Source organism: Hippoglossus hippoglossus, chromosome 20, assembly GCF_009819705.1.
Source record: "Hippoglossus hippoglossus isolate fHipHip1 chromosome 20, fHipHip1.pri, whole genome shotgun sequence".
Classification (NCBI taxonomy): Eukaryota; Metazoa; Chordata; class Actinopteri; order Pleuronectiformes; family Pleuronectidae; genus Hippoglossus; species Hippoglossus hippoglossus.
In genome coordinates, this window is record NC_047170.1 from 12,907,946 (window position 1) to 12,928,716 (window position 20,771).

Below are 20,771 nucleotides of genomic sequence, written 5' to 3' on the forward strand. Positions count from 1 at the left end.
AGTCCTGGTGATCTAAGGAGTGGATGTATTGTGGACCTCAGGAGAGTCACTCCTTCATTTGGCTATTTTTAGCTGGTGTTGTGTGCTCGATGATAATGGCAGCGTTCGACTTATCGCTGAGCTAATAGAGCTATCACTTTCTCTGAGGAGGGTCCTCTTACACTGGAGTTTGATTGGTACCAGTCGATTGAGTTAACATCCAGCTCCACTCTTCATATGCCCCTTTGGGTCCTGATTAGACCAACTACTCTCTCTGCTTATTACGTCTGTCTCCTTGGAATTTCATTGGAAGAGACCAGTGCTTACACACATAAAAAATGGCACTGAAGTACTTTATCAAGCACAAATATGGAAAGTTGACTTTTTCTAGATCCATAAATGTGAGGATTTGTTTTTCATCTCTCTAATATACAATTTTAAACCAAATATATATATATTTGTACGTACCCGGCCTGACTTGTTTAGTCCTGATAGATCCCAAAGGGTCCAGACGAACTCGTTTCAGGTATCCACACTCTAATTGGGATGCATCATCTGGGAAGAATGAATTTCAAAAGATAATTTTGAGCTTCTATCTGTGTCAGATAAATTGTTGGTGGATCAGCAAGTCATTACTACTCATTCACTGGACTGACTTAATTCATTGTATTCCATTAACTGGTTGGTCAGATATTTCAGTTACAGACAAATTAAACAACAATAGAAATTAAATCATTGAAAATACCTTCAACCTGTTCAGCTGGTTGGACAAAACAAGTTTATTTAAAGAAATCACATGCTATGGGAAGTTTCTCTATAGACTGAATCAAAAATGAACATAAAGCTACAAAGAAATCAAGCTTCCTTGAATAACTGGCAACTCCGAGCAGTAGAAGCAAAATGTAAAGATGTGTAAATAATGGCGTCATATCAAAAGGGAATTTCCTTTGTTTCAAATAAAACATAGATTTTGTACAGGATGACGGGAAGAATCCTCTTGATGTGTTGCAGGAAGGCATCATTAATCCTTGTGTCCCACTGAAGAGCCTGGATCTCTTCCCCTGTGATGTAAAGCATGGGGAGCCAATGCTATTATAAATGAGTGCTGAAGCCCCACATGGAGTGACGTACTCCCGCCCACACACTCCTACCACCTCCCAGAAATCTTCACGCATCTCCCTGCATTGAAATCCCTCGGCCCGGTTCGTGTGCACGACACAAAGTATTGTCTCACTTCCCAGAATCGGCCTGCGTAACCCTTCTGACTCATGTGGGGCCACAGTGCAGACTTGGCAAGCGTTCAGCGGACAGGACACCCCCTTCACTGACCTTTTTTAAAAAGAGCAAGTCACCTAAATATTCGTGGTTCACTAATCACCCTTCACTTCCTGCACATATTGTAATTCAGACAGGCCACCGGTTATTGTGTCTAACAGTGAGCTCTCTCTTAGTGATGACAGGCCTCTGATGCATTAACATGGCAGATTTCTTCTGTTCATTTCATCTTACACAGATACAGCATTTATCTTCACATAAGCAGTGAATGAATAGTAGTGAAACACCCTTTTCTGGGTTGTTCTCATAGACAGTAGATAAACATGATGATGGCTCCCCAAGTGTAAAGCTAAAGGGTTTTGACCCCCACCTGCTGCCCGGCTGCAGTATAGGTCATAAACCCCACCTCCTCCATGTTGTTGGATGGGACACGGGCCAAATTATAAGGTCTGATACATTTCCTCTCAAAGATAGTTTGTGTCATTTTAGGTAGGTAGTTTGCGGTCCACTACACGTGACCCTTTTCCCATTCACATAGTCATCTTGTCCACTGTTAACATAAACCTGAATGGATAAATAAGTCAACCTTCCTACAGTGGCTTCATCCCCCGTCCTTCATTTCTGGATGCTGGGAGGAAGTGGTGATGTGTCGGCCATCTTACAATCTATGCTTGTCCAAAAAGAAACTCTCGAACCTCGTGGCCTGTGAGGGACCAAGGTGATCTGATCCATGGCCTCCATCGCTGTAGTGCCTTGAGTTCATTGATCAAACACAGCTGTCTTGTCCCCTCCACCCAACGATCAATGTGATTGTCTTTTTTTTGGCATGCAGTGGTTTTACTGACAAGCTGTCCTGGAGAATGGGAATCCAGTGAGCTCAACAGGCATATTGTACATTTTAGACGTTGACCTTTGATATGATTTATTTGGGACTCCACAAGAGTGATGTCAGACATGAGGTCATACTGCTCAGGCCACCAGGCAGCTGCAGAGCAGGCCCTCCACTTCTTCAGCCTGAGGAGGGGGGGAGTTCCCTCTGAGACTCTCAGCCACACTGTTTACTTGGTAAGAAAGTGATGTAACAGAGCTGAAAGAGGATAGCTTATATGCATATACGTGCTTGCCTGCATCGTCTTGGCTGCGGTTCCTGATCAGTCCTTCCAACAAAAATAAAATAGCTGTGTGTGGTTTGAGGAGCGGGACTCTGCTTTGTCTGGCTCAAACAATTCCCCACAACCCTCGTCTGAAATCTCATCCTCTGCTGTCCTCTTTTTAATTAACTTGCTCTGGCATTTCAGCACAGTCCTCGCACTGTGACAAAGGGAGAGGCCTCTGCCTGTGAAACATTGGCCCTGAATGGTGATGTTATCCACATTTGACAGTGAAGTGCGTCAGCGTGTCTCAAGCACTTCTGGATGTGCGCAGCCTTGTTGGTTTATCTTATGATTTACTCCACTAGTGATTTAATGGGGAGACGGACAGTCTCCTCCTGGAGGACGCGTGGCAGCAGAGCAACAAGAGCGAGTGGCGATTAGCATTTGATCCTCAACAAGCGGGGCTGTCACATCGCCCGCCTGCCAAGACGTGTGTGGAGAATTGGGCCGGTGATCAGTGGGCACCACTCGCCCGGTATCACGCTGGGCAGAGGGGCGAAGCAGATGGGCCATCTGGCGACTTGCTGGCATGGGACAGGAGCTGCTCTGTTCCCGCGTGTGCTCGTGTGCGTTCGTGTGTGTGCGTGGCATCGACAGACCGGGCGACGCTGTGTTAGGAGACCACCTGTCTTGTAGCTGTTCCTCATCTCTTTCATGTGTGGTCAAGCAGCACCATACGAGCACAGCCTGATATAGAGCTTTACTTTGACATATCATACCCACTTCCCTCTGCTATTCTCACACTGTGCTACCACCTTTTGGTTGTATAAAACAGATCTGTATGTATTTGGCACATTGCAGTTCTCTATAGTTCTGTGGATGTAAGTTTTTCTACGGTCAAAACTCAACGTGTGACAGATTTACCCTTTTCTCAGAAAGAGGTCACCCTTGAAACTGTTTCTCTGGCTCCATATTTACCTTTCCACTCCTTCAGCTGTTGTGATTGTGCCACTAACAGCAGCGTAATATGTGTTCCCATGTTGAAACTCTGCTGGGACCCCGGGTCCCTGCCCCTCAGGCTGCAAATTGCTCCAGTGACTGTTTTTTCTTCCCCTTTCATGAAGAGTTTTCGAGCGAACACAAAGAGAAACTATTTGTGTGCGCTTGAATACCCTTTGTGTCTCTGCAGATCAGCTGGAGCGTTTGTCTGTGCTGGATGTTTTGGGGTTACAGACACTGTGGTGCAGGCATTAAAAAAGAACAGAAACGCAACATGGACACTGGAGATAACCGGGCAGAAAGTAAATGAAGTTTTAAGAAAATTGACTGGGGAGTGTTGCCATTAATCTCTGGAGGCCCTTTAGTATATCTCTCAAAAGAAGTGGTGTTGGAACTTGTTGATAGACAGGCTTGCACAAAGTGAAGCTGCAAGAAGACACTTTTTGTCTTTCTATTAGTTCATTTCATTCTTATCTTTTTTGTATGTATTTTTCACCTCATTATATTATTTCTTTATGCTTTGCATGCCTCATGTCGATGCATCCTGCAAACCCTGTCAGCCGTAGCAACCTGTTGCTGGTGCTTTCATACTTCATTGTATGCAAGATCATATTCAAAAGTTTGATGTTTCACCTTTTGTTCTTTTATTTTGCATCTCAAAGTGAGATGATGTAATTTTTGTAAAAGAAAGGATTTGCATATTCCTCCTGTACTGTTGCTTAACTTAATGAACTCGGGGGTTTTGCCTCTTCCGCATTGGTTTGGTATGACTGGTAGGTAATTATGGTTAGTGATAGTTGGATATTACTATACAACTGGCATGAGGGAATTCTCTGATCTGTTGACTTTTTAATGTTCGCTCTACTGTTCCACAACATTTTAGCTTTTGCCACTATCCCATAATTTCCACTTGTGGCCACAGTTGTTCAGCAAAGTAGAGATGGGCTCACTTTGAATAAAGCTTGAATTCATTTCAATGAATAACCTCTTTTAGTTTTTTTCTAAAACTTGATGACGCAGCAGCAGCAGTACTGCAACTATTTCTCTAGTTCCTGTTCCCCTTTTGCCAAGCCTGCATCATTTAAAGAAACGTGTGCGTGTGTGCGTGCGTGCGTGCGTGCATGAAATATGTGCATGCTACAGGATGCAGCCATCATTTTTGAAGACAAATCAACATTTACATTGCGTCTGAGACGTATCATTGAAAGTGTTTTCCTCTGCAAAACAGCTGCATTTTCTCCTCTTCTCCTTATGTGCTATCATCAGTGGAACAAAAACAAACATCACACATAGAAGTCTCTGCATATCCATCCATTATGGAATGTGACAACCATTTTTCTGTTTGTGCTCACTAGTGTAATACATAAAGGCTTTGGCTTTGTTTTTGATCTGCTCATGGTCTTTAACTGCTGCACCACGGGAACTCATGGACACCAGGCAACTCCATTATCAAACACTGAGAAATTCCTCCACGACCACTGGCTTGTAGTTCTCTGAGTGGCAGAAACGAGACATCAGGGCATTCACACGATTTAGATGGATTCAGTTACCAGCGTCAAAAGCAGTTCTTGGCTGTCGTGTTGTTATTTGTCTGCCAGGAGTAAAAAAAAAAAAGGATTTGTTGACCTCAAGAGACCATCCTGGTTAAATAAAGATTAAATAAATAAAAGAAGCAGGGGCTCCGATGATGTAGGAAAAAAAGCTTTGTGTTGAAACTGCCACCTGCGTCCTGTTTGGTCATTGTTTTTGTGCAATCGCAGAAATATTATGTGCACCAAGCTGAAGGAAAATGTCCCCGTTTGTGGATGTTGAAACCATGTTTTTTTTGTTTTTCTCGCTCTCAGGGTGAAATCTTCGCTTGCAGAGAGAAGTTGAGCTCTGTGCTCGAGTTCAACAGGGCCACTTCCTGATGATGACAGTAAACATGGGTGAGTGGCATTCAAAAGCAGGTTGCTGTTCAGTACGTACATAAAGAGAACATTACACACCTCTCACTTCCTCTGGAAGGAACAGTACGAAGAAAAATAAAACACGCACGATAGAGGATTCGTGTGAGGTGGCTGTTAACGGCTCCAGATGGCCAATGTTGTACGCTCTTGTACTGGTTTATTTACATTGTTGTTTGTGGAAATGTTTTTCCTGATCCAAAACACACATGTACATGCACATATACACTCATGAACACTCAGAGTATATGATCCTAGCGTAGCGTGTTTGTTTATACTCACACCTGCTAAGCCTGTGAGAACACACGTGAACTCCTACATAGTGAATATGCAAAAAAAAGTGTCTCACAAGCACATGCACTTTTTTGCTCCGTACACGCTCTCTTGTGGTAAATTTGCATGTGTAATGGCCCTTTGTTGACCTGTAGGGGGTTATTCCAATGTTCCCCATGGCACATATTAACAAAGGGTTCTATGTTGCCCAATTCTACATGTGTGCAGTCGCAGGGCACGATGTTCCTCATCTCTCTAGCACATAACGGTGATCTGAACAAGATGTACCCCAGCTCTGCAGTATGATATGCAGTATAAAATGACCTGGGCTGATGTTAAGTGGTATAATGGGCCTTCACTTGAGGGAATTCATCACCTTTAGGGTTAGGAGTTAGGGGTCAGGGTAATTGCTCCAGTAAAAAACTGCATATTTACTTAATTTCATTTGGGAAAGGGTCAGATTTGACCTGAACACATTATGAGGTTAATGTTTGTTAACAGAGTATTGAACTGGGGGAAACAGGGCCCTAAGAATGTAGGACCATGGGAACGTGGATACACTCTCGCCTGGAGGAGTATAGTGCGTCTATTCTTTCCACAGCAAACCAATCACAACCGGTCATTTACTGTATTTTTGACTTCTTTCCACTGTAATGTTTTTTCCCCCAGATGACGGTCTCCAAAATGGACCCGGACAACACAGGAACTCACAAGGTAAACCATGATTCTCTTAAGTGAAATACCACCATTGTGGAATGGAAAGTTTGATATTTTTGTCAGTTGTGCTTAATCGCTTTCTAACGTCTGTGCTAGTCACAAGTATCCTACCTTAAAAACTCAGTTGTACTGAATAAGATGAGTGTGTTCCCAGCCTGTTAGCCTTTTAGCCAATAGCCTAATAGCTGAGTCTCTTGCTGCTTTCATACGGACCTCGTGAGTTGTGGTTACGATGTTTGAAGTCATGTCCATGGTGTGCTTGGCGTTCAAGTGGTTGTCAGGAGAACACCACTGCTAGGCAACAACAACATAGACACTATATGTCCTTGTCTACAGAATCCACAGAGGCCAAACACTAAGCAAGCTCGCAGTCATGTAATGTAATGCAGGAAATGCAAAGGCATGATGACTGAGGGAAAAGATGAGGCCGTGGGGAATATCAACATTTCCTGCATTATGTTACATGCATGCTAGCTTGCTAAATTGTTAGCCCCTGTGGCCTCTAGATGCTGACAGTAATGTAAGGCAGGAAATGCAAAGGCAGAGTGGGAAAAGATGAGGCCGTTGGGAATATCAACATTTTCCTTAGACATATTACAAAATTACAAGGAGAAGCTCCATAGGACTATGCAAAAAAAACATGAAAACTTTATAAATACCTCTTGGAAAAATGCAAAAAGGTATATTTCTCAAAAGGTTCCACAAGTTCCTTTAATTCAGCAGCACACACACAAAGCCCTTTTAGAGATCTTATTACATTTCCATGGATGCAGACATTCCTCAATGAAAAGACTTTCGGCATAGACCTTGTACAAACATTAATTGCACAACTACTTCACACACACACACAATACGCTGCGTTACAACAGAGTTATTCTTAGTGAAAGATTAACTCCAGGGGTTTAAGCATTACACCCATTAGGTGTTAAATAAGCTGTATCGCAGTTTCGACGAACATCGAGGTGTGTGAGAGTTTATCGTCCCTTGGTTGGTGAGCGTGTGTCTTAGTGTGTGTGTGTCGTGTGTCGGAGCTCGGCCCATGCTGCTGCTGCTGCAGAGTTAGGACACGTTTGGCTCCAGCTGCTAATCCTGCCGGATGCCTTTGCCATGATGTGTCTCTCGGCACCAGGAAATCCCCTCAATGTCTTCATTCAGGCAGCCTGCCTCGCACACACACTAACTCACGCCCACACACATACACACGCAAACTCACACACACAAACTCACACACACAGTCGCTGGCCCCTTACACACACTTTGTGAGCTTTCAAAACTTGCCCCTTAAAGCCAGTGCTATTCTTTGAACCCTCTCGGGAGGGGAGCATGTGTTTGCATATTTACATCCAAACTCTTATAGAAGTTGTTCTGGTTGGAGAGATCTTGCGGCCATCTGCTTGAGCCGCAGTTACAGCTGCAGGAGAATAACTCTTCTTTATGTAAACCGTCTTAGACTGGCGTTCCTACTTCATTTCACCGACTGCCACTTTCACAGTTCTCAGCTTCAGCCTTAAGGGAAAAAAAAGAAATATGCGGAGTGATGATGCAATGCCCAAGCAATCAGCCCCCATTGTGAAATGTTGCTCGTTCAGTTTAGCTTCCTGGAATTCCCCTTTTTCTTATGCTAGTCACATTTTACCCGAGACGCAACGAGAAGCACAGGAAATGAAGTGCAGGTATCTCATCCGATCCACGCAGCAGGAGAAATTATCAGCCTTTCTGGGTCCCGCTGACCTGAGGTTCCCTAAGTTCCTGTCGTTGGTTTGTGAGGCTGCTCTTGGCAGTGACGTGCGGTTGGTGTGGGAGTTGGTTTCTTTCCACCGTGCTGGTGAGCTTGGCTGGCCTCAGCCTGGCGGCGGCAGACCAGGCCTAAGTGATGTAATGGCATCATTTTTAGGCTGCCATTACAACTGGCCCTGTGCAGCACCACGCATTTCTCACACTCTCACTGCCCCTTTCACCAACCTCCCCTCCCACTCTTCCCTCTGTGCTATTAGCCATAGGTACAGCACAGGCCTCACACATGCTTACAGACGACCAGATATAAACACACGGGCAACAGTCACTGTTTGTTTTGTATCCTTGACTGCGAGTGAACACCAGTAGCCTGGAGCTCTGAGCCAGTCGGGCCTGAAAGGAAACAATGCTTGTACCAGAGTCAGTGATATTGAGGATAAAGGTGGAGAAAGTGCTTGCAGTCATTTTCAGGTTTGAGTATGAGATTATTTTCTGCAGAATCCTCCAACATATTTAGCTGCCTTAAATAAAAGTAGCATAAACTTTACTATTCCTTCAGCTGAAGTTGATTAATCAGTAGAAATATGAAGTACTTGTTAGTTTTACTCAACTTGATAATTTAAGACAGAAAAAATAATTCTTGCATACATGTTCATTGTCATACTTGTAATGGAGTATTTTTATGTTCTAGTATTGTACCATTCAAACACAGCTTACATTGTTATCAACATATAATTTGATAATTCTTAAAGTATTATATTGTGAATTGATAATTTTTTTGTTATGGAACCATTTAAAGTATCAAGTCATTATGGGCTCTCAATTTTTTGACATTTTATTGACTAAAGTATTACAGATTTATCAACAGAATAAAAATCTACAGATTAATTGGTTAATTAACTAACCCTGCAAATATCTTGCTTACTTTTCTCTGTCTTGAACAGTCTATACAATAGATGAGTGTTGATTGTCTTCAGAGTGACTGTGGAGAAATGCTCTTCACCCTCATGTCTGTCTTTTGACTGATTCAATCAAAAATCCATTAATTTCCTGATGTGGAATAAAGCGGTTAACCCAGCTCCACATTCACAACAGAGACAGTGACTCAGTTCCTTCCTGCTCGGAGACGACCGGCCTGGTGAAGCTGTGAGTCATCCACCTCTGCTGACATGTGTGGTTATAAACAACCATGTGTAGTTATAACACTGCTAGGGGTGGGAAGAGTACTGGAAACCTATACTTAAGTAGAGTAGTAAGTTACTTAAAAGAAAATGTACTCAAGTAGAAGTAAATTAAACTTAAGAACATCTTTAGGGAAACCTATGTGCATGGTGTATATGTATTGTTATTTCTATTCCACTGTTGATTCTGTGATAACTCTGGAGAATTTAGTGTGTGATGCTGTTCATACAGACTGCTGTTTCTGTTTTAATTTATTAGATTTAAACGGCGTGTACAAAATAATACAAATACCTGGAAACCACATCAAGTCTCCGTAGACTTGATGTAGTAATATTGAGCCACATAAATCCAGTAGCCTGCCACTCCTTAAAGAATTAACAGCAGAATAAAGCAGTGGTAAAGTCGAAGATGACAACAAACACCACAGCAGCATCCAACAAACACCAACAAAAGGCTACGTTGCTAGGCAGTGCAGGAGTTGTTGATTCCGCCCTCTGTACAATAAGTTTGGTCAATCAGTCATTTGTTGTAATCGCATGTCTGAACATCACAATGTGAGTCCTTTACACAACATCCTGTGCTGGATCTATTCTCTGCTCATTTATTCTCATTTACAAAAATATAAGCAGCCCCCTCTTGTCCCCTCCGAGTTTCCAAACACTGAGCTGAGTGAGCTCTGGAGTCACAGCAGGGATGAAAGAGAACAGCAGGAAGGTGGTGCACACCTCACTGAGTGTACGAGTGAATGTACAAGGCAATAAATCAGTGATTAATTCATGTAGATGCAACCTTTTAAAAATACAAACCAAGATAATGCTAATCTTAACCACGGCTACATCATTAATTTTATTGCATATTTAGATACAGCCCCTGGCCCTCAGTCAGTGAACGTAAACATCTAGAACATGTACGTTAAAATAACAGTCAGAGCAGGTCTGTAGATCATGAGCGTAAAGTGTCTCTGAACACGGAACCCAAGCAACCACAGACCACGATGCTACAGATTTATCCGCAGCTTCTTCAATGATTTCTTTTCCTTTGTCATTTCTTAGTCGGTTGATCATAACTTGTTTCTTTTTTTTTTCGCTAATGGTTTCAACTTTAAATGTAACAAAGTGAAATATTTGAGTTAAAAAAATACTAGAGAGAAATGAATGATTTTTTTAAAGTACACAAAAACATATTTTTACAGTAACAAGAGTAAATGTAACTTTCACCCCTGCCTCTTGTTACATTAAGAAACATATTAATCAAGCACATTCACTCAGCATGTCAGGAAATGTATATAGTTTACTCTGGTTGTTCTATATTTCCGGTCACTTTGGTGCTTTAAAACCATCTGATATATTTCCCCTGATGTACCTCCCTCATTTCAAGAAGATCGGCCCTCTCCTCGCTCTGTTTTAATTATTTGCACTGCGGGCAGAGTTTCTGTGGGTGTAACCTTTCTTATCGCTCTGCCTTACTTAGCTTCCCTGTACGAGGAGGGAGTGTGCAGGTCACTGGAGAGGAGGGTTGCGTCATCCCTCACCTCACTCCTGCTGCTATATTGGGTTTTTTAAACAAGACGTCCACCTCTGTGGCCAGCTGCTGCCAGCGCTTCCACCTCAGTTTATGTCCACTGGCTGACTGGGTGAAAGTTTGTGGTCGCCCAGAGAGCTGGTAGAGACACGTTGTTTTGAGGCGAAAACATTAAGTTGTATAAGGTGAAGTCAGGAGAAATTTACAAGTAATACTGGATTTAAACGTTTGTTAGATCAAATTTAGATAGTTTTGGTGTTGTACTTACAAAACACATCAATACCGGCATCGATCTCTTTCCCCGAAAGCTCTTGAATCTCGTTTCCTATTCAATTTGACATCTTCGTCAGGGTCTTCTACGTGTTTGGCTCCTCTTTTTTTTAATCCTGAGATATTTGTATTGTGTTTGTTGTTTTCAGCTTTGTGTCCATCACGTATTAAAAACAGCATCACACACATCCACTTGTTTGCTGTGAATTTTCCAGACATTTTCTTGCTGTATTCCCACATGGGGCTGACTCTGACATTTTACTAGGGGGCTGGCAGGAAAAGTCCTGGAAAATGTCCAGAGCAATTGAATTGGACATTCGCGCTCTCACATGCAAGCCCCTACGGAAAATTGAAATTGAAAGCAGCTTTACATTCACTCAGTCATGGCGAGTAGTTTTTAGTGCCTCAGCAAACTTTAACCTCATGTTACCTCGCATAAACTTATCCCATTGAATACCATTCCTTGTGGTACCGATTTTGGGAAAAATACTGCTAATGGAACTGGAACTAAAATTCAAACGGTGCTTCGAAATGGAATGTGTAAATTGATGTGTGCGCTCTGTGACCCGTGGGCGAACCCAGCGGACTGGCCCACTGTCGACAAACAGCTGGCAACAAGAGCCGAGCAGCGCGAGATCAACAAGATCAAATGGCAGCCCAGACCCCATCTGCTCCCTTCACCACGAACACACTTGCGATGTGCTCACACAGATTCTTGTTACTTAGAAGAATGTGATCTTTCCTGCAGGTGCTGTTTGGGTTGCATGGCAAACACCTGGCCTGAATGGTGTGTGTGTATGTGCGCACATTTGTGTGTGTGTGTGTGTGTGTGTGTGTACTTGTACAGATCCTTTGGGAGGATCATTATGAGCCTAGAACCTACATAGAGTGATGACATTTTTGGAAAATGGTTATAATGAGGTTTAGGTTAAGGTTAAGGTTAAGTATTTGGCTTTTAATTGTGATTGTTAAGGTTAAGGTAAGGGGCTAGGGAATGTGCCAATGAGTGTCCTCACTAAGATAGAAGCACAAGGTTTTGTGTGTGTGTGTGTGTGTGTGTGTGTGTGTGTGTGTGTGTGTGTGTGTGTGTGTGTGTGTGTGTGTGTGTGTGTGTGTGTGTGTGTGTGTGTGTGTGTGTGTGTGTGTGTGTGTGTGTGTGTGTGTGTGTGTGTGTGTTTTTAATGAATGCACCCTGAGCTCATCTGAGAGGCAGTCGGGAGCTGAGGTCAAAGACCTCTTCTTTATATTGTAATCACCACACACAGATAATTGCTTCTATTAAAGTCTCTTCATATGATAATGTCTGACACGCTCATCTGCACGATTGCCCCATGAGAGTGTGTGTTATTGTGCTTGTGCACATGTGTGTGGCAGAAAGTGTGAAGTGAGAGATGGAGATTCCTCCACATGCTGAGGAAGGTTTTAATCAAAGTTATAGACCTGAAGATTTTTCTCTCCCTGTCAGGACTGAATTCTGGATTTTGAACGCACTTGACATTTCTCCGTTGAAGTCAAAAATTGCTGCTCGTGTTGAAACCGGCTTTGGTTTTCATTCGGAGCTCGTCGGTGCCCAACAAAAAAAAAAGATCAGTCTCTGTCTTATTACAGGAGAACACATTTCAACTATAGAAGAATGTATCTGTAATCTCTGCAAATGAGAAGTGCTTGATTTCTTAGCTGCAGGCTACACACTCTCGACCACATTAGCCCCTGTGACACGCTCATAGACACGCGTGCTGCATTATTAAACACCTTTGCTCTCTCAGCTTTTGTACAAAGAGTTGAAGGGAAATCCACATTGTCTTGTGGGTTTATCTGCCACATCACAGTTCCTCACCTTACTCACGTTGCAATAACAATCTGTATTGACGGGGATTTGGCTTCTACAGATGTTGCGCAGGGAAAACCGATCTTCTCTTTTCACAGAGGGTATATTGTTGTTGTTGTTGTTGTTATGTAAAAGATAAATCACTGGATTCTTTCCATTAGTGGAAAAGGCTCGGATGGCATCAGAACAGGAAGCAACAGACCAGGTGTTGCCCCAGTGCCTGATCTGAGCCAACTCAACTTCTGATACAATCCACATGACAAATGATGAAACCAGACTTTCACACTGTTACACTTTAAGTCAACAACATGGGTAGTTAAACGTTTTCAGTCAGCTATTGGCTCAAACAAATGTGTATCAGTTCCTTGATGTGTGTTTTCTGTCTTTAGATGATGAAGAGGCGTTAAACTCCATCATGAAGGACCTGGCAGCCCTGGGCCGCTGCTACACCCAGCACAACAAGCCCAAGAACAGAACCTTACTCTACAAACAGGTACGTTTGAGGACCAGATCTCCATCACCTTAACCAGATCTCCTTCCCTTAAAGCATGTAATGACTAAATAAAGATAGACGACATAACTACTCCCCAAAAGTAAAGCCTAAGCGTCTTGCTCACCCCCTGGTGGCTGGCTGCAGTACAGGTCATAAACATCGCCTCCCTCGCAGCTTCAGTTCTGGATAGTGGGAGGAAGTGGAGACACGTCGTCCATCTTATTTTTTACAGACAATGCTTTAAATTGGTCACGCAGTTTATAAACTAATATAACCTTTACTGTCAGTCTGAGTTTAAACCTAAAACCTCAGCCTTTCTTCCCTTTTAGATTTTTTTTTTCTGCCGGGCTGACAGTTTGCTGGATGTCAAAGTCAAGTGAAGGTTGTGCTGTAGTTTTGGAGAGACGGCAACTGACAGCAGCTTATTCTGGGACTAATTCAAACATGTTACAGGCACTGATGTGACAGTGACATGTTCACCATCATTCAGAATAATTGAATATGCTGAAAATATGCTGCAAGTTTGACTCAAAACAATAGAGTACTGACAGGTCCACAGTATTTTTATATTCTAAAGATTGATGCTTTAAAGTCAACTTTAAAACATTGGTATTAGGTTGTTTTTCGTATGTTATTTGGAAAAATAGCATTTGCATTCATAAAATTGTAACGGGCAGAAATATTTTATGTCCATTGCATCTTAAATGCCCACAGTGGAGCCGTGTAGAAACTGGTGAAAGTAATAAACAGGCACATTTTGGACGGCTTATCATTTTCCTTTGTGGTTTTTGTGCAGTAAAAACTGCAGGGCTCCCAGGATTTAATTCCTCTCAATCACCTTGTGCCTCTTTCTGAAGTCGTTTACTCGTCCGTTTGTTCCCTCTCTGTGGAATGATAATTGGCAAATCCTCTTAAAGCACCAATGTTTACGATGAGACGTAAACAAACAGCGAGGAGCAGAGAGCGTTTCCGCCGCTGTCCTCTGCGAGTTCGCTTCTTTTTTACCCAATATCCTGCACTGATATGATGTCAGTGCAGGTTTATCACCATGACCTCATGCAGACTTGCAGGCTCCTCCAGATTCCTGCTCCCTTGGGTAATGCCATTATAAATAGAAAACTTAGATTGTGTTATGCCATCCTCGGAGTCAAGTTGAAGGATAATGTGGCCTTTGTGTTGCAGACACAAATTGTGCAACAGCAAAACAACATGTACAGTGTTATTATGGGGCTTTTTTGTCACTACAGTTCCTTGTCTAGCTTATCGCTTGTATTTCTGTAGCAGCCCAAATCCCACATACAACCATGAATCACTTTTAACTTTCCACTTCCATAACTCCCCTCTGTTGTTATTTTTCCTCTCAACAGGATTTAAGAGTCAAGCTGGAGCATGAGAGAGAAAAACGGTATGTTGGAACCCCCTTATTGTTTTTTCTCCTCCTCTGTCCAAGCCTTTACTCCTCAGTTCGGATCCTTTTTGTTATGCTTTGCCATGCCTGGGATTTTGTGTCGAAGGGAAATCACAGTTACATGCCAGAGTAGTATAAAGAGAGAGGGAAAATTCCTGCTCTGACATTTAGCCGAGGCCTTGTGTTTGAGACTCGGACGGGCCGTTTGAGGGAGGAAGGGAGGGAGGAAGAGGGCCTGAGAGAGGGAGTGAGCTGAAAGACGAGAGGGAGTGCCAAGTGTTTCAGTTCAGTGTCCAGTCTTCCAGGCACACCCCAAATTAATTCTTCATCGTCTGTTTTCTTGTGCTTTCCCGCTGTCCTCCACATCCTTCACCCAGCAGCCATCTGTTCAGCTTTAGAGGCAGAGCATGGTTACGCTAACTCTGTCTGGAGACACTCTTACGAGCAGTGTCTCCACCAAGGTGCCTTACGGTTTGTTTACCACACTGGAGGACTTTGAAAGTGAAGCGCCCTGCATAAAAAAATCTTTTGAACAGGAGACGCTTTGTTTAGTGCTAAGATTAATTTTGTCTACATAAGGATTATAGCTCCATCTTTCCATGTATGGATGCCCGATGATGTTCTGGTGCCTGTCTGGGTTTAAGGTTTGCATCCTGGGAGAGTTCACGTGCAGACATCGTCCCCATGAAACCCCTCAGAAAGAATAAACTCCAAACAAATCCTTAGAGGGGAAGTGACTGAGTGTACTGTTACAGTGGAAAAACACCAGAGGGAGAGTGACCAGAAACTATAACAAATGATTTGATTCATCACGAGAGGAACGGGCATCGGTTCAGTGAGGCTGCGACGAGGAAACAACGGGCTAGCATGAGGGAGAAAGAGAAGGAAACGACATGCTCCTCCAGCAGAATGCAGCTTCACACTGGGCCTCGCCACTTTTTCATAGCCCCTAATTGGCTACTGCTGAGGAAGAGACAAGTTTTTCATGTTCCTGTCTCTCTGCATTTCTGCCTCCCTCTGTTTCTCTGTCTCAGTCTTCTTCTCTTTCTCACGCTCTCCCCGCACACGGCACTGCTCTCTTGGAACTGGCAGACAACAGCGCGCTCCGAAAGACGCCATTCATAAATAATATTTATACTTTTTTATTCAGTGTGAATTCCCGCTGTCTTTCTGCCTGCTCTTCTCTTCTCTTGTCATGTTGTTGGTTAGTTTGCTTGATGTCAGGCCTGTCTGAGCTCTGACCTCTGTCACTTTGATTTAGAAAAGTGTCACATGTAGTGGAAAACCATAAAGATGAATGACGCTTCTTCACATCCTCCCACTGTACAAAAATGAAGCCCGGATGTTGGGTGCTGCCATTTTGTGCTTTTAAGGTCGTTTGGATTTTGCAGAGTAGTGATCGTGGTGTCGATGTCCCACCAATGTTATACATTAAATAACTAAATCCAAATTTACTAGAAACACTTAAACGTACATCAGTGGGACAAGAACTACCAAAAATGACAGAAAACATGAGAACAATTTATTTAACGTGTACTTTGACTTTTTAGTTTTGCTCATGTCTCATCTGCTAACATGGAGGAGGTGGGGTTTGTAGAATATATGGCGACCGGACACCAGGGGGGTGCAAAATGATCACTTAGGGGCTGTCATGTCATCCATCTTTATTCACAGTATCGTGTCCACTTTGTCCCAAGTGGCAGTGTGACTTGCGTGTTATATAGAAGCAGCGTCCGCAGCACTCGAGGCATTCGGAGTCCCTGAGTCAGGATAACAGTAATGTCTGTTCACAATGGAATCAAATTGGACGGCCTCTCTTTTCATTGGCAAGAGCTGAAGGTCTGGGGCAGGAAATACGAGCTGTGTCTCTCTCTTCCCCTGGCTCTGCCTCAGGGTCTCCTGCCAGAGAGTGAAGGAACGTAGCCAGACCTCTTTTTTTTTTTCTGTGTGTATATAATTGTGATTGTGTTCACGAGAGAAAGAGAGCGTGTGCCGGGACGTGCAAGAGCATTTTACTCTGCAAATCTTCCTGTGACTGAGTGTGAGTCCAACTGCTTGCACGGAGGAAGGAAAGCCCTATCTTTTGGAGCAGCATCCTCATACCCCTCCTCCTCCACACCCCCCCCCACCCCCCAGCTCTTTATCAGACACATCATCGCCGAGTATAAACAGAGACGCAGAGCGTTTAGTTGTGCCGCTGCTCGCCTCTGATCTGCAGGCCTCCCTCTTCCCAGAATCCTCTCCTCAAATGAGGGAACCAATGAGCAGTCATTAAGATAGGCAGAGCTTTGGCCTCTGATGAGGAAATGATGGGATAAAAACAAGTCCTTTATCAGGATACTAAAAAGAGATGGTGGGCTGCAGATTCTTCAAAAGCTGAGAGGGAGGAGAAATAGATAGAAGAGAGAGGAGAAGAAATGTCAGGGAGAATCTCTCTCTTTGTCCGTTCCTTTATTTTCTCAGGCTGTCTCCTTTTATTTTCTCTCTCAGTCTGTAAATATCTCCGCGTCTCTGTATCTTTCACTCTGTCACTCTTTGAAAGAGGAGGGAAAGACACACATCCTGCTGCTTTTGCTGCCGCTCCAGATTTTTTCCCCTTTCCTCTCAGGAAGTTTCCCATCTGCCTTTGTGCCGGCTTAGTGGAGAGGCCCAGTGGTGTTGAAACAGTGTCCGATGCACACACTGATTGGGAAGCACACTCATGCATGTAGACTTTTACAAACACACACGCAAACCATATATACACACACTGCAAACACTCACTGATAAGGTCAGACTCGCACAGACAGACCAAGTGTGTATACTCAGTCGTACACGTAGGCATACAGTTGATAAGACGTTTATATACATCACAGGGGTTTACTCTGCTGCGCTCTGTTTTCATCTCGTCTTGGTTGCTCGGCTCACTCCTCTCCTTGACCCACTTGACCCGTCCATTTTTACCCTCGTTACCATGGAAACACTGAAATAAAATGGGGATTTCTTAGATGGTCATTCAACTTAAACATATTTTAGGGGTTAGGGAGACAATGGGCTGCAGAAAACCACAAAAGGTAAAAAAAAGAGGAAAAAATCGAGCATCTGTTTTTCTCTACTGCTCCATTTTACTTTGCACTGAGCTTGTTGATAAGATTATAAATAGTGAGTAAACTGTGAGGTTTTGGGGCGGCCAGCTGCTTATTTGGTCAAACTCACCTTGAGCTGAACCACTGAGTCTGTGTTTACGGAAGCTGCAGCTAAACGTGACCTTTCTACTGTCGACCTCTGACCCTGCTGCCCTTCTCTGCCCCGCAGCATCATCCCATTCCAGAGGCCGCTGAAGATCAAGGAGCTGATGCAGAAAGTGACCGAGGCCTTTGGCCAACAGATGGACATGTTCTTTATGGAAAAAGAGGTAAAACAATAACTGGTTGAGATCGTTGACTTCTGTTGTGAATCTGATTTGAATGGCACAAGTCGCTAATACTTTATCCAAGTTCCATTGCAACACATGTGTACATTGTTTAGCCTTTTCCCATCTGAATCACTGCAGCCAGATTAATGAGACTTTCGCATGACAACAACACCAACATCCACAGTACGTCATGCGTGCACTTATGCATTTGCATGCCTTCGTTACGGAACAATGGGGAAGGAAAGGTCATGTGCTGTATGTTTTCGTGTCCTTTCAGTTGCTGCTGCCCCTGAAGACCCAGGAAGACCTGGATCAGGCGGTGCTGACGTTGAGCTGCAGCTCAGGGATCAACGGGCTGCTCAGGATACTGCTCAAGACTCCGAAGAACAACCATGTGAGTCCCTGACGATGTGCACGGTTCTGAGTGAATCATTTACTGAGCAGCATTTGTACCGACACATACAATGTATGTCCTGCTGGCGTGTTGAGATCCAGTCTCTGAGCTCTGTCATTGTGTGAATTGTTTCCATAACAACCATGAAAAGAAACAGCTGAAACTTACTCACTTGTCGACAGACTTTACTCAGCTGTATGAAGTAATTGTCTTTTTTTTAAACCCTGTAACCTATGAGTTGGTCACATAGAGGAAACAAACTTCCTCCAGCGACAGCATGATGTAAATGGACAATGATGTAATGTTGTCCTTGCTTCCTTTTCTTATCCACTTCTCCACATTCTCCTACTTCCTATCTGGTTTTCCGCTCTAGTACCTACAGGTGAACAGCAGGGACAACCAGAGCGAGATGAGATCATCGCGGTCGCTGGGAGATTTGAAGGGCTCCCTGCTCAAGGGGTCGGAGAGGGTGCGCAAACACTCGACGGGTGAGCCGGCGCGCACTAACACACACAGAGATCCACTCTGATCAGAAGAGCTGTTTGACGTAATTTCTACAAAACCACATTTTCCTATCAAACGGGGTACAAGGAGAGAGAAGTGAGGCAGCAGAGTAAAATAGCAAAGCAGAATCCCGCTGATGTCAAGGTTCCTTGTTCTCCTGATTAAGCCTCAGGGGTGGCCTGTCGGTGTCAATTTACAACACAGAGTGAAGCCATTGTCATAGGAATGTTAATGGAAGGATGAGGGGCACGCTTCGTCCCAACAGAAAAATGCAAATTGGAGGTGAAAGTGACAACTTCATCAGACAGAGAGATGACGGGTCAAAGCAAGGACAAGTTTCTCCTCTCATACCAAGCAGCTCTCGGCCTGAATCATCATCACATCTTAATCCACCTCCATTAGTTTGAACTTTGATATTATTCTCATAGCTGTCCCTTCAGAATAAAGATGCAGCAGGCGACCAGTTATGCTTGGCGTAAAGATTGTAAACAGAGGAAATGGCTAGCTAGGAATAGTTCCAGAAAATGTCCGAAGCAACGGACTCAGACATTTCTAACATACACATCATTTCTGGAGTTCATGTCCGAGAGCAGCATCACGTATCATGCATTTTTAAAATGGGATTTTAGAGTGGATTATAATACTAGTTCTTGTTCTTGTGAAGATATTTTTGTTTCCCCATGTTTCCATATGGTTAGTTGAGCTGTAGCCGTGCAGCTGCAGCCTCACGTTTAACCTCAGGATATGAGAGTGGTTTCAATCTTCTCATCTAGCTCGTGCAAGAAATCTGAAAATGTCACACTATTCCTTTAAGACAGATAAAGGTCCTTTTCTTGTCTTGTCACGCTTCACGGCCAGATAACAACGGCACTCTCTGTTGTCCCTCCTGGTTGTTTGGTAACCCAGCATGCAGGTTTATTTCGCTCTGTGTGATGCTCAGCTCTCCCGGATCGCCTAGGTCTGCATGTTTCTGCTCCCCCTTGTATCAGGTCTACCCAGAAAGGTCAATGTTTCAGTCGTACATCAACCTCACGACGCGCGCACAAACGACCCGCTTCTGCGTCGCAATTTGCATTTTCGCATTGGCAGCCGAAAACACTTTATGATCGCTGTCGGCGCCAATCTTTCTCACAAAGATCCATTAACATCAGTGCTGTCACCATCCCGGCTCGTATAAATTGTATAGAGTTACCCGCCCGCTGTCAGTTTCCCCCTCGCCAGCCTGCGAGTCGGGGAAGGAGGGAGTGTGGTGGCAGATGAAAGGTGACAGGAGAGCGGTCGCAGTGGATGGTTGAGTGAAGATGTGATGTGCGCCCGGGTACCTCAATGACGTATAGCAGCGGGAGGGGAGGGGAGGAGAGGAGAGGATGGAGGGAGGGAGGGAACCGGGCAGAAAAAAACTGAGTTTTGGCTTTTAGTCAAAATACTATTTACTCCGATATTTTGACTGATCCTACACGTCTCAGTGCCCTGTCCTCGTTGTATCCCTGCCAGTGCACTCGGTGACAGTCAGACTTTCAGCAGGTCTTCGTACTGTGTCAAGGACGAGCGCTCAGTCTCCGTTACAGCTCAGCCGGGGGAGCGTTTGTCACAGTAATTGAGGTTAAAGGTGGCGACAGTGTGGTTTAGTCAGTCATCTTTCGTACTGTAATCCTTGTACCCATGAATAACACTGTGGCGCCATTTTCTCTCCTCTTCCCCTTTGTTTTCATCTCGTCATCATCTCGTCATCCTCTTTCCATCATTTCTGCTTTTTGTTC

General features: G+C 43.8%; 1 protein-coding gene across 1 annotated transcript in view; it reads left to right on the forward strand.

The window, feature by feature from the left end:
• Positions 1-20,771, forward strand: part of map3k22 (mitogen-activated protein kinase kinase kinase 22) — a 39,868-nt gene that overhangs the window by 4,323 nt on the left and 14,774 nt on the right. Inside the window, 7 exon segments of the mRNA XM_034572187.1 lie at positions 5,192-5,275; positions 6,236-6,280; positions 13,208-13,311; positions 14,679-14,716; positions 18,014-18,113; positions 18,391-18,507; positions 18,881-18,995. Of these exon segments, the coding sequence (XP_034428078.1) occupies positions 5,257-5,275; positions 6,236-6,280; positions 13,208-13,311; positions 14,679-14,716; positions 18,014-18,113; positions 18,391-18,507; positions 18,881-18,995 (538 nt within the window). The 5' untranslated portion in view covers positions 5,192-5,256.